Source organism: Myotis myotis, unplaced genomic scaffold (genome assembly GCF_014108235.1).
Source record: "Myotis myotis isolate mMyoMyo1 unplaced genomic scaffold, mMyoMyo1.p scaffold_m19_p_8, whole genome shotgun sequence".
NCBI classification, from domain to species: domain Eukaryota; kingdom Metazoa; phylum Chordata; class Mammalia; order Chiroptera; family Vespertilionidae; genus Myotis; species Myotis myotis.
This window is the reverse complement of record NW_023416390.1, coordinates 20,210,728-20,227,812: the sequence shown is the minus strand read 5'-3', so window position 1 is coordinate 20,227,812 and position 17,085 is coordinate 20,210,728. Positions and strand designations below refer to the sequence as shown.

The window sequence follows — 17,085 nt, the reverse complement described above, 5'->3', positions numbered from 1 at the left end:
GTGTGGAAGAGGAGGAGAGGGAAGCAGGGGGAGAAAAAAGAAAGAAGGGTGTACCTAGGCCCCTGGGGCCTGGTCCAATGGGAGCCAAAACCATGGAGGACTGAAGATGCTACCTAACACATAAGAAAGAAAGGAAAACCCTGACTCCCCCCTCCCTTTTTACTTCCCACCAGGGTCTTCCACTGGCTGAACCCAGTAGGAAACCAGTAGATGTGGAAGCCTGGGAAATGCAGCCTGCTCTTCCTTACTCCTCCCCCATCTGGTGCACAGGGAAAGGGCGAGAAGTGGACCTAGGAGCTAGGGGTACAATGTGTTACTATAAACCATTATAGAGATGGACACCCCATTTAATGCACTGAATATTTCCAGGAGATAGAAATTAACAACGTATTCTTTAAATAATAAGGGAAGATAAAGTGTATAGACTTTTTTCTTTCTTTCTAGCAAGGTAGGATACAATGAAATTTAGTTAAGAAGTTATTGAAAAGGTTCACAAGCATATTTAAAGCTTTCCTCAGCCATTTAAATATTTTTATATTTCTACGAAAACAGAGTTATATAAAAAATATGACTTTCATTTCTACCTCAACATCTTTAGAGCTACATATGCTTCCCTTTCCTCCAGGTTTAACATTTGAAACACAGCAGAGTTGCCACACTGTGTAGATTATGATGATAAACCAAAGGAACTAGAAGTGACTGAATCTTCTTAGGGTGTCATGTCCTTTTGGACATCAAGTGTATTATTTCTTCTAAAAATTTAAGTACAAAAAGGAGGTATCTAAATATTTTCCCTCTAAATAACAAAAGATATGCCAATTTGTTTCTTAAATATCTTTCTGCTTCCATTCCAAAAGAGTTCAGATCTAAGATCCAGGAATGTTTGCCTCCTTGGTCTGGTATTCTTGTTTTTCTTTTTTGTAGTCTTTAATGAAAGCCTTACTGGGGAAAAAGAAGTCACTGGGTGGCAACAAAAGAAACTGAGAACTAAGAAAAAAGTAGAAGCTTTTTGAACCTGAAAAGGATATTCAAATGTTGTCTTGTTTTAAAGCAGCTGGCCTGTGAAGGTGACACGGCTCTGACCTGCTCTTTGCCTCTCACCTGTCCTTCCTCCTTTCAGAAATTGTTCTGTCAGATTCCAGCCCGACTTCCTCACCTGCCAGGCAGAAGGAGTCCGTGGATACCACACAGAGAACACCACAGCCATCATATTATACATGACCAGCGGTACAGGAAATTGAACTGCTGACCACCTCCACAGTACAGGTACAGCCCTGGTTATTATTTTTTTCTTACCAATAACTAAAAAACTCAATTAAAACCTCACCATTTAAACTCCACAAGTTCAATTACAGCCCATTTTTTCATGCTTAACGATTTTCTCATTAAATGCTGTAATTTCTTACAAATTGCACTAATAAAAGTTAAGTCCTGCTGAGTGTTTCCCCCCTTGGTAAATGCAGCCTTTTCATTGATGTGTTAAATTAAAACCCCAGGCACAAGGAGCAGAGTAAATGCAAAGTCTTTATTGTCAGAATCCACTCCTGCAGACTACGAGTTCTCTGTTTTATTTTTGTTTTTATTTGAGCTGTGAGTCTCTTGGTCTTAGCATACTCTAAAAAATAGGTGATGGTGTAAGCAATTGAGAAAGTAGAGAAACGGCATCCAGTTAGGCTACTGGTTGTAAGCACACTTCATATAAGAGAACATTAGGACAAGTCTTTTTCATTCTGTATGAATAATATTTCTCATCTTAAATAACTTGGTGAATAAGACCAGATCTGTTCCCAAGTCAGCGGGAAAATTTTATTTCCTGGCCAGTGGGTGGGTTCCATGACATTCTATGGTCTTTAATTTTGTATTAAAAGCATTCAATCTAACCATTAAAGACCCACTGCACATGTCCCACAAAACCTGAAGATTATCAATTAACATTTACAGGGCATATAGCAGTTAACTAAAGACCAAAGAAAATCCACTCTAGTGTAACTAATTCCCCCAATCCAGAGAGGAATGCACTTACAGTACAAAACTGGGACATGAGGCTAAGATAAGAAAGAAACTAAAGGAAGAGCTTTTCATCAAATGAGAAGGTGATTTCTTCAGCTTGTTTATGTAATGCATATCGCATATGCTTGAAAGTATGTGGTGGGGGTGGAGGTAGGAAGCAGAGAAGGCAGACAAAGAAGGTCTCCACAATTTTCTAACGTCCTAGAATTCTAAAACTTGGCAAAGCTCAGTAAAATAAAAGTGATATAGAAGAATTAAGAACCTCACCATCTAAACCTGATCCCATTCCAGATGGGCAGTAGGAGGGAGGCAGAATGCAAGATGACAGTGTTTGGTACTATAGAAAGTCTACAGGATCTCTCTAGCTTCATACCTGAGTGGATGTCATCAGGCTAATGCAGAAAGTAGCAGAAAAAAACAAGTAGCCATAGTAACAGTGCAGCCAAGAAGAGATGCTCTGGAACAGGAGACCAATCTGGCAATGGGCTCCAATTAAAAGCTGGTAATTGAATGGAACTGAAATTCATGTATTAGTTGAAGAGCTACAGTGAATGATGAGTCAGACTCCTCAGCAAGGAAAGAAGCAGGTGGCCACTGACTGACTGTGCTGTCGTGGATGATGGAGGAGCAGGAGGCGGCACACAATGCTTTATGAGACCTCAAAAATGTGACTCATTCCTTAAAGGAAATATCAAGTAGCAGAAATTTTAAAACAACTGTACTCCATGTGGTAAATCCTTTTAAAAAATGATAAATAATGAGGTCCAGTGTTTATATAGTACCTTTCCTTTAAAGGACCTCCTCAGATCCTTTTATTCCCCTTTAATTTTTCCCTCTATCTTTTTCTGGTTTTGTGAAGAAAGTTACATATTGTAAAGCTCAAAATATAGACATGTTATTTTTCTCTACTTCTTTGATGGGGCTAAAATTTATGAATTTATCTTACCTGAGAATTAATTCTGCTGTAATTCAAAAATTCAAATTATTATTATTCCCAAGCCCTGCTTTGTTAAAATCAATAATGGAAACAAACAAAAAAATTACTATGAGCCAGAAGTACTTAGAAAATAAAAACAGATGGAGGTTATTTGACAGCACACTAGCAGCAGCATCTTTGATAATGAGTCATACTACAATAAAACTACTACTCGGTATTGGCATCCTAGGGTATGTAAACTCTTAAATCACAAGCATCTCTTTAGAATGGGATTTGGGAGTGAGGAAAAAGAATGGAGCTTTGTGGAAGGAATATCATGAGCAAACATACAGAAGCAGGAAAGCCAATGTTACAAGGGTATTAGCAGGAATACAATTTGGTTTGGGTTCAGGGTTCACAAAGGGGAACTGTGAATAGATCTGGAATGGCAGGGTGGTACCCGATCGTGGAAAGCCTAGAATGGGGCATTAATTTTAAAGACATGGGAAATAATTAAAAAGGGATGACCCATAATCAAATTTGTGCTATAAGAAGCTAAATCTGCCGGGAGCCGGTCCATGCTTGCTGTTTCAAGGGACCTGGCATATATGGCATACTGTTCTTAATATGTTTGCTCACCTTCTTGGCACTATGTGTTTTAACCAAGGTCTTTGAGAAAGGTTGTTTCCCCAGGTAGGGATTTCCCCCTGAAGTTAGGGAGGGAATAAAACCTCTTAACTAAGTGCCAGGTGGGTAATTAATCACTTTAACTACGAACAATCATGCTTAAGCTACATAATCTTTACTCCCTGGAATGGAGATAAGAAATTCCCTAACCTTTGAAATAGAGATTGATAGGATTGGAATCAACTGGTATAAATACAGATGTAAGAAGACAGAACCAAGAGAGACGGAACCTAGGCACAGAACCTACACAGAACGTTCTCTAGAGACAGAAGAACTTCACTGGAGAGAACATGGCAAAAGTTCCTGGACAGAAACTGGCCTCAGAACCTAGAGACAGAACCTAGCGAGAGAACATGGCAAAAGATCCTGGACTGAACCTGACTACAGAAATTGGCAAGAGAACCTGACTAGAACCTGGTAACTGAACCTGGCTGGAGAACCTGGACAGAACCTGGCTGGAGAACCTAGCGAGAGAACTTGGCTACAGAACCTGGCTGGAGAACCTGGAGAACCTGGCTGGAGAACCTAGCAAGAGAACATGGACACAGAACCTGGCTGGATATCCTAACCAGAACCTCTCTGGAGATCCAGACCAGAACTTGGCTGGAGATCCTGGCTAGAGATCCTGGCTAGGCTGATGATCACCTGAACACTGTCTCCGTGTCCTTCCTTCTTCGCCGACTCTGTCCACACCTTTGGGGACCCCTGGACCTGCTGGGGTTGGACTCCGGCATCTGGCGCCCGAACAGGGACCCCTAGGTAAGCGCCCCACTCTCAGGATGGATAGGACTCCACCGTAGGAAGAGGGTGGATAGTCTTCGCCGACTCCGTCCACACCTTTGGGAAGCCCTGGAACAGGATTCCCCTAGGAAAGCCCCCCCGCCCCCATTGAGAACTCCCACACTCGGGACGGATAGGACTCCACCAGGGTACTGCAGACCCCCCTACAGAGGATAAGTAGGGTAAGAAGGTGGATAGTACAGAACTTAGATTGAGAAGATGTGCCATACTGAGTCCAAAGAAAGAAGACTCTGTATTGATTCTTAGATTGAGAAGATGTGCCATACTGAGTCCAAAGAAAGAAGACTCTGTATTGATCTTTAGATTAAGAAGATGTGCCATACTGAGTAAAGAAATAAGACTCTATTGATCTTTTAACAATGCTTGCTAGCAGAGAAATTAAGGTTACTCCCAGTCAGACAGAACGTTTTATACGAGAAGTATGTCCATGCTTTTCTGAGGAAGGAAAGGTAAATGTAAAGGCATGGGAGGAGGTAGGCCCAAGGAGCCTTATCCTTAACCCCACTGCAGCCTTTCCACCCCGGGAAAGTGCAGGATTGGCAAGCTCTCCCTGTGGTGATAGATCAGGACTCAGGTAATAGCGGAAAGCGCCTATCCTACTCTTAAAATGGATACAAGAGAGCATTTCGGGGTTTTCTTTTTAATGCCCACTTTTAAAAAATAAAAAAGGGGGAATTTGCCGGGAGCCGGTCCATCCTTGCTGTTCCAAGGGACCTGGCATATATGGCATATTGTTCTTAATATGTTTGCTCACCTTCTTGGCACTATGTGTTTTAACCAAGGTCTCCTCTCTGAGAAAGGTTGTTTCCCCAGGTAGGGATTTTCCCCTGAAGTTAGGGAGGGAATAAAACCTCTTAACTAAGTGCCAGGTGGGTAATTAATCACTTTAACTACGAACAATCGTGCTTAAGCTACATAATCTTTACTCCCTGGAATGAAGATAAGAAACGCCCTAACCTTTGTAATAGAGATTGATAGGATTGAATCAACTGGTATAAATACAGATGCAACAAGACAGCAAGACCCAGAACTTAGAACACAGAACTTAGAAGACAGAACCTACACTCAGAACCTCGACACAGAACCTACACAGAATCTAGAGACAGAACCTAGCGAGAGAACATGGCAAAAGATCCTGGACTGAACCTGACTACAGAAATTGGCAAGAGAACCTGACTAGAACCTGGTGACTGAACCTGGCTGGAAAACCTGGACAGAACCTGGCTGGAGAACCTAGCGAGGGAACATGGCTACAGAACCTGGAATGGACAACCTAGCAAGAGAACATGGACACAGAACCTGGCTGGAGATCCAAAGCAGAACCTCTCTGGAGATCCAGACCAGAACTTGGCTGGAGATCCTGGCTGGAGATCCTGGCTAGGCTGCTGATCAACTGAACACTGTCTCCGTGTCCTTCCTTCTTCGCCGACTCTGTCCACACCTTTGGGGACCCCTGGACCTGCTGGGGTTGGACCCCGGCATAAATCTATACAACATATAGGATGAGTTGAATGAGAACAATTTCAAGGATAATTAATATAGAAGAATGCTGTAGCTGTCCACTGTGAAGTAATGAAACCTGAATTAGAATAGTGGTAGTTAGGATGGAAAGGAAGAGAGAGATCTAGAAAATGATGAGAAATTAGAAGAGAATTAGAAATGGGTACGAAGTAGTCAGAAATGATCAACAGTAAATGGGAATGGGGGGGAGGGTCCCAAAATGTACTGCCAATGGCCATAACCTCAATTTACCATATCCTAAAGCAGCGGTCAGCAACCGGTGGTCCGCGAAGCCCAAAAGGCTGGCGACTGCTGGTTGAAGAAAATCTTTGGAGCAGCAGTCGGCAGCCGGTGGTCTGTGGACCACTGGTGGTCTGTGAGGTCCGAAAAGTTGGCGACCGCTGCCCTAAAACTATTGACCATCTTGACTAAAATAGGGAGCATTAACAGGGTTATCCTTATGAAGAAAGAGTAAGAAAGAAAGGTAGGAAATGTGTGTATCAGGAGGCTTTGGAAGAGAGGGGGACAATGAAAGAGGAGACTTCCCCCTTTTAACTTTATGTGTAACCTATATTACTATTTTCTTTCCCAATGAGCACATACTTATTTTTTAATGAGGAGAAGCCACGGGAGCAATTAAATCATATTGTGACATGAAAGAGGCTATTATATAAGTAGACAATAAAGAACTGTTTCTATTTCTAGTGAGTCCTAAATGGAAAGACATTTTTCATAGGTTGGTATTTATTAATGGTGAAGCTCAAAATACTTGTAGTTCATTGATCTTTTTCTTTCATTCTTTCTGAACCACTTACTTTTTTCTGTTTATTACTCATATACTTAATGGGTCGTATTAAAAAGGACCTTAGAAATTATCTAATTTCACCCACTGTTTTCAGGAAAGTCTACCAATTTTAACCAGTTTTGCTATAGGCAAATTTTATTTTTGGATTGTAGATTCAACCCTCCCTGTAATTAAACACATTTAAAATTCCAATATATGAGTCTTGCTGACTGCATTATAGTCCATCTAAGGAGTAATTAGAAATGGGAACAATTACAGGACAATCCAACCTTAGCTATTCCATATACCTTCTTCTCAGTGTATTAGATAAATAATGAATCAAACAAAATAAACCCTGAGAAATGGCACCAAAGAAGAAACAAATGAAAGGAGGGAATAATGAATCTAAAATTTTTCTAAATCTATACACACTGACGTAAGACAAAAATACCTATTGTCCAAAAAAAATAGCATTCCTATTGTCACTAAGATGTAAATTGGGTTTCATTATTCACAACTCATGATCTCTATGCTCTAACAAGTTCCTGAAATCTACACAATATTTCCTATACTGAGTAAGCGTGTCACTTATTAATGTAAATGAATTTCTCCCATGAAGCAGAGGATTCTGAAATACAAACATAATTTTGCGATACATGTATCTAAGCGTGTTTTTAATTCCCATACCTGATGACCTTTATTTAAAGTACACTTTATTACCTGAACTGACAATGTTTTCTTTATTGGTACTCTGTAAAAATTCACTTGGGTCTCTAGATTTTTGTTTAGCTAAGCGAGGCAAAAATTATACAGGTGTTACTAGCCCACAAAGTCTCAACATGAGTAACTTTCAAAACTCAAAACATCATAGAGAACAACTAGACAGAAAACCAACAAAGATACAGATTTGAACAAAATATCAACCTAAATGACCTGACATTTACAGAACCTTCCACTGAACAACAGCAGAATACACATCGCTTTAACAGGCATATGGAACATTTCTCAGAAGACTATATGTTAAGCCATAAAAAAAGTCTCAATAAATTTAAAAGGGTTGAAGCCATTCAAAATGTTTTCCAATCACAACAGAGTTAAATTAAAAATCAATAACAAAAAGAAATTTGAGAAATCTTCCATATTAGGAAATTAAACTACACACTTCTAAATAATCCAAGGGTTAAAAAGTAATCACAAAAGAAATTAGAAAGCATTTTAACTCAATGAAAATGAAAATACAATGTACCACAACATCACAAATTATGATGTGCAGCTAAAGAGTGGCTAGAAGGAAATGTGTAGCTTTAAAACAACTATATTAGAAAAGAAACAAGGTTTCAAATCAATAATCTAAGCTTCTAAAGAAACTAGAAAAAGAAGCCCAAATTAAATCTAAAGCAAGCAAAAGGAAGGGAATAATAAAGATAGATTAGAATCAATAAAATAAAAAAGAATGATAATGGGTAAAACCAATAAAAGTTAGGATCTTCTATAAAAGATAAATAAATTCATTGTTAAAGTTACTAAATGAAACCTCAACTAAAAGCTGAGTTGGGAAGGCCTGTAGAGGGAGCTCTTCTCACATCCTACTGCTCAGAGTCAATTACAGCTTCCAACAGGAAGTGACTACCTTGCACTCCCAAACAGGAAGTGCAGCCACTTTACTACTCCATCAGGAAGAAAGAAGATTTTCCTTTGGCTCAGCAACAAGCCCAGTCAATGGAAATACCACAGCTCAGCCAACAAAAAGCCATTGTCACCTGAACTCTTCCCTTCCTTGAATGAATGTTTTTTTTTCTCTTGCTGATGACTTTCCTTGTCCCACCCTCCTCTCCATAAAAGTTCTGTCTTGTATAACCCCTAGGAATATCTCTCTGCTTGCTAGATGATGAAATGCCAGCTGGATTCTTGACTCAGTTAATAAAGCCAATTAGATCTTAAAATTTATTCAGTTAAATTTTGCTTATTAACATCATAAACTTTTACTTTGACCAATTAAAAAGCTAAGATATAAATGATCAAAATCAGAAATAAGAGGGGACATCACTATCAACTTAGAGAAATTAAAAACATTATAAGGAAAAAATAATATGAACAATATTATGTCAACAAATTAGACAACTTAAATGAAATGGTCAAATTTTATAAAGACACAAATTACTGCAACTGACTGAAGCAGAAATAAAAAGTCTGGCTCAATCTATAAGTAAAATAACTGAATTAGTTTTGTTTTTTTGAAAAATCACAATTATTATGTTTATTAAACAAAATAAATTTAAAAAAAATTTTCTATTAACAAACATAATAATCATATCCAAATTTTAGCTTCCCCATCTTCTTTGGTATTGAAATCAACGTTCAGGATATAAAATATTTTATTTTGAAGTTTAGTCACTGGGTCCATAACAAGTTTCCATATAAAGAAAATAGGAAATCAAGTTATCTGAAATTCTCTTATTTGTTGAATAACCATGGATGCATAAAAGCAATCAGTTATCTGTGTGCAGAGATAGACATCATTAAGCAAATAGTCATTCATAGATACATGTATTCTACTGGAAATACATTTTAACATTTTAATGATTTTTCTGCCATAGTTTTACCATGTTATCTGAATAATAATTCAATACACAAGTGCTGCTATTCACTTAACTAAGGAACTACTCTCCCAGGAATGAATTAGTATTGAAAACCTTCCCACAAAGAAACCATGCCCAGATCACTGGCAAATTCTATCAAATATTAAAATAATAATAATAATAATAATAATAATCCTGAAAATGAGGAAAGCATACATCCTAATTCATTCTATGAGACCTATATTTCTCTGGTATCAAAGCAAAAGACACCACAAAAAACTACATAAAAATATCCCTCATGAACAGACACAAAAATCCTAACAAAATATTAGCAAAATGAATTCAAGAACATACCAAAGAGCTTATATACCATGACTGACTGGAATTTATCCCTGCAAACAAGGCCAGTTTAGCAACTAAAAAATCAATGAATATAATATAGCATATTAATAGAAGAATCAAACCCACACGATAATCTCATAGATATAGAAAATGCATCTGACAAAACTCAACATCCATTCATAATAAAAACTCCCAACCAGCCTGGCCGGCGTGGCTCAGTGGTTGAACGCTGACCTATGAACTAGGAGGTCACGGTTCAATTTCTGGTCAGGGCACATGCCCAGGTTGCAGGCTCGATACCCAGTGTGGGGTGTGCAGGAGGCAGCCAATCAATGATTCTCTCTCATCATTGATGTTTCTATCTCTCTATCCCTCTCCCTCCTCTCTGAAATCAATAAAAATATATTTAAAACAAAAACAAAAAACTCTCAACCAACTTGGTATGGGAGAAGTCTTCTTTAAGTTGATAAAAGGAATCTGAGAAAAACTTAGAATTAACATCATATTGATAGTGAAAGACTAAAAGCTTTCCCCCTAAGACCAGGAATAAGGATATTCACTCTCATTATTTTTTTCAACACTGTACTGGATGTTCCAGCCAGTACAATCAAGAAAAAGAAATTAAAGGCATACAAGATAGAAAGAAGTAAAACTGCCTTTATTTGCAGACAGCATGATCCTGTACATAGAACTAAGGAGTATATAAAAACAACTAGAATAAACAAATTTAATAAGGATGCAAGATATAAGATCAATATACAAAAATCAGTATTTCTATATACTAGAAACAAACAATCCAAAAAATAACTTCAAAAACTTCCATTCACAACAGCATTGAAAATGATAAAATAGTTGGTAAAAATTTAACCAAAGAAATGCAGGACTTATACAATAAAAATACAAAACACTATGGAGAGAAAGTAAATAAGATCTAAATAAATGGAAAAATATTCCATGTTCGTGGATTAGAAAACTCATGTTAAGATGGCAATTCCCCCTTCATTATTCTATATACTTAGTGCAATCCCTATCAAAATCCCACTGGGCTTTTGTTTAGCCAAACAATTTTAGAAAAGAACAAAATTGAAAGACATATTACAGTATTTTAAAACTTATTATAAAGCTAAAGTAATCAAAACAATGTATTAGTGAAGGACAGCCATAGATCAATGTAACAGAATTGAAAAGTATAGAAATAACTCTTACATTTATGGTCAAAAGATTTTCAACAAGGTGCCAAGGCAATTCGATGGGAAAAGGACAGTCTTTTCCACAAATGGTGCTGGGACAATTGGTTATCCCTATAAAAAACAATAAATCTAGGTAATTACCTCATACCCATTTACAAATATCAACTAAAACCAGATTACAGACCTAAAACTTTTAGAAAAAACAGAGGAGAAAATCTGTGAGTTGGGCTAGGCAAAGATTTCTTACACAAGACAACAAAATGCTAGTCCACACAAAAAAAAATCAAAATTAAGAAACATCAAAGACATCGTTAAAAAGACAAAGCACAGACTGTAAAAAAGTATTTGCAAAATATGGGCCCTCCCAAAAGCAAAAGATTGAAAAGACATTTTACCAAAGAAGATATAGGAATGGCTAATAAGCACATGAAAAATGACCAGCATTGTTAGTCATTAAAGAACTGCAAATTAAAACCACGAAATACCTATACACTGCCAACAGAACAGCTGTAACTGAACACTGACAACACAAGCGCTATCAGTAATGTGGGAAGTAGAACCCTCATTCACTGCTTATGGGAACGAAAAATGGCCAGCTGCTTTAGAAAAGAGTGGCTATTTCTTAAAATGTTAAACATAAATCTTCCATATGGCCCAGAAAAATGAAAACATCCAAAGATGTGTAGGCAAATGTCCACAGAAGCATTATTTGTAATAGCTAAAAACTGAAAACAATCCAAATATCCATCATTGATGAATGGATAAATAAAATGTGGTATATTCATAAAAATGAATATTATTCAGCAATAAAAAATTAATTATTGATACATGCTATGGCATGGACAAATTTCAAAAACATTGTGCTAAGTGAAAAAAGCCAGATGCAAAAGACTGAATACTGACTGATTCCATTTATGTGATATTTCCAGAAAAGGCAAATCTATAGAAATAGAAAGTGGTCTCTTGGGGTGATAGTGGGGAAAAATAATTGATTTTATAAATGATTATGTGGAACTTCTAGGGGTGAGGGAAAAGTTCTTTAACTGGACTATGGTGATGATTGTACAACTCTGTAAATTTACAAATGATCACTGAATTGCCTTTAGAATGAGTATATTATTATAGTAGAAACCTACATTTCAATAAACTATAAAAAACTGGCAATAAATACAAGCCATTTAGCAAAGAGATTTGTGGATGAAGGGAGACACTAGATCAGCCGTGGGCAAACTATGGCCCGCAGGCCGGATCCGGCCAGTTTGAAATGAATAAAACTAAAAAAAAAAAAGACCGTACACTTTTATGTAATGATGTTTACTTTGAATTTATATTAGTTCACACAAACACTCCATCCACGCTTTTGTTCCGGCCCTCCGGTCCAGTTTAAGAACCCATTGTGGCCCTCGAGTCAAAAAGTTTGCCCACCCCTGCACTAGATGTTTCTACTTCAGGATAACTACTAAGGCGCAGATAGTAAACTTATCCTCACTGTCCGAAAGAAACACTATTAGGTTCCAAGGGCAAGGGATTATTGAAAGGTAGTTCTCATCTGGGATATGGCTCCTGCCTCTATTCTGTTTCTTTGTTACTAATGTTGTGGCCCCAGCCCATAACAAAGAAACAGAATTTCCGGAGGATGAGGCCCAGAAATCAGGATTTTAAAAAGATTCCCAGGTGATTCTAATGTGCAGCCAAGGTTGAGAACCACTGGCATAGAGAGATAAACTACATTAAGTTCAGTAATTTACTCGGACAAAGGAAATGAAATGAGCCTGTATTAGTTAAGTTCCCATAACAAAATACCATGAACTATGTGGCTTCAACAGCAGAAATTTATTTTCTCACACTTCTCCAGGCTAGTGCCGGCATGGTCAGGTTTTGGTGAGGGCTCTCTTTTCCTGGCTTATAATCACCTTCTTACTGTATTCTCAGTTGAGAGAGAAAAGAGAGACAGAGGAGAAGAGAGAACACAAAGTGGTATCTCTTCATATAAGGGCACTAATTCCATTATGAGGGCCACACTCTCACGACCTCATCTAAATCTAATGACCTCCCAAAGACCCCATCTCAAAATACAATCAATCAAATTAAGAGATAGGGCTTTCACATATAAATTTGTGTGGGGGGAGGGGAGGTAATTCAGTCTACAGAAGGTCCTTTAATCATAACTATTAACTAAATATTTTTCTTCAACTGTCCATATGAAACCACAAAAAATACAATAAAATAAAAGGTTAACTTTTCTCCTATGTCCAAAGACAACTATGCTGATACTATTCTCAAGTCCTGCTGATCTGTGTTCTATATCTGAACCAAACCCCTTCCCTTTTCTGGCCAAAGAAACATGCATACCAGTTTTTAAAGTCTCATGAAAACATGAATAACAGTCAGGACTAACCATGTAAAATTACACTTGCCACTTCTTTCTATGTCAGCATATTTTTTGCCTTGGGCTTGCAATTTAAAAGGGGAGGACCAAAACACTTTTATTGTATTGAAGTGGGACTCCAAGCTGTTTCTAAGCTGCTCTTAACACATTTCAGCTGATTAGTGACTATTTTAACAAAAGCCAAACATCCATCCCTAAAGATCTTAATTGGTTGAGAGCTTCTGTTGTTTGCCACAAGTCCCCGATTAAAGCAGTTTGCACATCAGCACAATCTGAAATCAGTTTCCTTTTTCAACCAGCTGGGCTTAAGAAGCAATCTTGAAGCAGCCCAATTCCAGGAGAGCCAAGGGCAATGCCCCGGATGACAAGATCTACCATGCAGGAAGAATTGTAGGATTTATAGGAGGTATAAGGAAGAACCAAGAGTAAGAGAAGTACTTCAACAGCTCTCTGCCTCACAAATCACTCTCATTAGCACTCACTGCAAGGGTAAACTCCAGCAGCAAGTTGGAGAACCACAGCCTTTCTCCAAAGCACCCAGTCTAATTTTGTGTTGCCATCGGAGTCAGCTGTGAGCACTTGCCTTGATGCACTGCTGGCACGGGCCATCAGTGCAAGCCGACTGGTCACCATGTTAAAAGCAGGCTGGAACAGATTCTGTGTGTTTCTATTTGTTTGGATGTGGAAAGCGTTCATATGAGTTCCACATATTCAGCCAGAGGGGAAAATATCCTTTCTATGTTTAACATAAAAAGGAGAAAATACTCAGCAGGTTTAAGGCAAGCAACTTTACCACCTGGGATGAGAAAACAAACCAGTGGGAGAAAATAGGAACACTGTCATGTGCCACATATCGACGTCCTCTAACGCTCTCAGGAGAAATCTTAGTGTTACTGAGAACACAACTACAACAAACAGGCTTTTATGCTTATGCTACCAGTAGGCTCTCTTTCCTAATAGATAGCCAGGCTACATTAGACATATTCTGATCTTGAAAGGATTTCAGAAGCTGATTAAGAATGGGTAGAACCATTTTGGGGAGTGTTGCTGAAAACTGAAAATACTTTAAAGTGGTTATGTATGATGGTCTTTGGTTTCTATGTCATGTCTTTTTTATTTCTGTCTTCATTTCAGTGATTTCATTTTAATTATTTGATTGATGAGCTTTATTATGTTAAAATGCAAACTTCAGGGTGGTGTTGTGCCATCTAGTGAAATGTACTGAAGCAACAGTGAAGAAGTTAAAGCCACAAGAGACCAAGAACTGGCTCTCTGGACTCTGATATAGTGTTTTCCACACATTTGCAATATCTGTGGAAAGTCATCTTAGCATACTAGTCCACACACGGAAGATATGACAAGACACTAAGGGTCACTGATACAGGCGGAATAATAACACACCCTTTTAGAAGGCATCCTTTATAATCCCAAATAAGCTGATTTTTGTTTTTGAATTAGACTACTTGTAATTGATAAAATAAGCCAGGATCATCAAGTTCTGGGGTTTAACAATTTAAAACTAAGCAAGTCAAAAAGGAATCCAGTGAGGAACAAATAAGATGTTTAGTAAAAAATATAAAGCACAGCCTAAACCACTAGAATTTGTAATCTTGTATTATTTCTCTCATGAATAGACGAATCTGCTTTTTTGGGAAAGGTCTAAGAAAATACGTCAAACTGTTAAAAAAACAAAACAGAAGTTTTACGGAGGTAAAGATGTTTAAACTTTTAGTTACTATTTGTATTTAGTATCCTTCAAGATGTTCAAGGTATTTGACAGAATGTACTCTTTAAAAATTTTACCATCTCTGTGCAAAACAACAGCTAAAGGCCATATTTTTATCTTCTTTTTTCTGGAAAGAGCTATGATAGGTTACATAATTCACACCCAAGATTACATAAATCAGGGCCCTATAAAAAAAGAAAATACACAGGAAGTTTCTTAGATCCCTACTCTTGAGAAACCACAATTTAGGGCTTGATTCAATGGCAGAAAAACCATCCTATCTAATAAAAGAGAAACATGGTAATTGGCGTATGACCACTACCCTTCCCATTGGCTAATCAGCGAGATATGCAAATTAACTGCCAGCCAAGATGGCAGCCGGCAGCCAGGCAGCTTGAAACTAACATGAGGCTTGCTTGCTTCAGTGACGGAGGACTCCAATGTTCCCCGCCTGCCTTGCTGGCCTCTGAGCCTGCAGTTTAAGAAACATTGTAACAAATATAGAAGCTAAACAAAACCCCAGAAACCAGCTTTCAGCGAGCTGGGATCTCAGAGCTGGAGTTATACAATGTTTTGATTATAGAACCTAAACAAACCAGATACCTTCTTTCAGCAGCAGAGGCCTCAGAGCTGGAGCCAGAGCTAAAGCTGGCCCAGAATAAAAAAAAAAAAAAAAAAAAAAAAGGAGCAGTTGGGAGCTTCAGTCACCTGTCAGCCTGAAAACAGCCCTCAGCCCATCACCCAGACTGGCCAGGCACCCCAGTGGGGACTCCCACCCTGAAGGGTGTGTGACCAGCTGCAAACAGCCATCACCCCCTCATCCAGGCTGGCCAGGCACCCAGTGGGGACACCCACCCTGATCCAGGACACCCTTCAGGGCAAACCAGCCAGCCCCCACCCATGCACCAGGCCTCTATCCTATATAGTAAAAGGGTAATATGCCTCCCAGCACCGGGATCAGCGGAGCCGCGAGGCCTCCAGGCACTGGGATCAGTGTGACAGGGGGCAGCGCCCAAACCCCCTGATCGCCCTGCGGCTCTGTGTGTGACAGGGGGCAGGGCCACAACCTCCCTATCGGCCCTGCTCTGTTCCTGTTAGGGGGGAGCTCCCCAACCCCCTGATCGCCCTGCAGCTCTGTGTGTGACAGGGTGCGGCCCCCCAAACCCCCCACCCCAAGGGCCCTGCTCTGTGTGTGACGGGGTGCAGAGCCCCAACCCCCACCCCCACAGGCCCTGCTCTGTGTGTGACAGGGTAGAGCCATAACCTCCCCTTCGGCCCTGCCCTGAGTGTGAGAGTGGCAGCGCCCCAACCCCCTGATCGGCCCTGCTCTGTGGGTGATAGAGGGCGGCGCCCCAACCCCCCCCCCCCCCCACGGGCCCTGCTCTGTGGGTGATGGGGTAGAGCCATAACCTCCCCATCGGCCCTGCCGTGAGTGTGACAGTGGCGGCGCCCCAACCCCCTGATCGGCCCTGCTCTGTGGGTGATAGAGGGCGGCGCCCCAACCCCCTGATCAACCCTGCTCTGTGTGTGACGGGGGGAGCTCCCCAACCCCCTGATTTACCCTGCTCTGTGTGTGACGGGGGGAGCTCCCCAACCCCCTGATTTACCCTGCTCTGTGCGTGACAAGGGGGAGCTCCCCAAACCCCTGATCGGCCCTGCTCTGTGCGTGACAGGAGGCAGCGCCCCAACCCCGATTGGCCCTGCTCTGTGCGTGACAGGGGGTGGTGCCGCAACCTCCCCATTGACCCTGCCTTGAGTGTGACAGGGGGCGGTGCCCCAACCCCCCAATCGGCCCTAACCTGAGCGTGACTGAGGGTGGCATCGCAACCTCCCAATCCGCCCTGCTCTGTGCATGACAGGGGGCGGCGCCCCAACTCCCCAATCAGCCCTGCTCTGAGCCCGACCAGGGGCTGCACCTAGGGATTAGGCCTGCCCTCTGCCACCTGGGAGCAGGCCTAAGCCAGCAGGTCATTATCTCCCGAGGGATCCTAGACTGCAAGAGGGCACAGGCCAGGCTGAGGGACCTTCCCCTCCCCCCCGAGTGCACAAATTTTTGTGCACTGGGCCTCTAGTATAATATATGTAAGTAAACTTCTGTGAAAATGGGATAGTGCTATACCATACAAAAAACGTAACTGAAAAAACTTATCTATTTAGCTTT

The 17,085-nt window shown here is 40.1% G+C and overlaps 1 protein-coding gene across 4 annotated transcripts in view; it reads right to left on the bottom strand.

The window, feature by feature from the left end:
* The window catches only part of XRCC5 (X-ray repair cross complementing 5), a 93,262-nt gene that overhangs the window by 22,028 nt on the left and 54,149 nt on the right, over window positions 1-17,085 (bottom strand). Inside the window, exon 17 of one of the 4 annotated variants that reach the window (XM_036320282.1) lies at window positions 10,700-10,920. The exons of the other annotated variants lie outside the window; for them this stretch is intronic. Coding sequence (XP_036176175.1) covers window positions 10,715-10,920 — 206 coding nt within the window. The 3' untranslated portion in view covers window positions 10,700-10,714. Of the gene's footprint in view, window positions 1-10,699; window positions 10,921-17,085 lie in introns of those variants that run through there. 4 annotated transcript variants of the gene reach the window in all.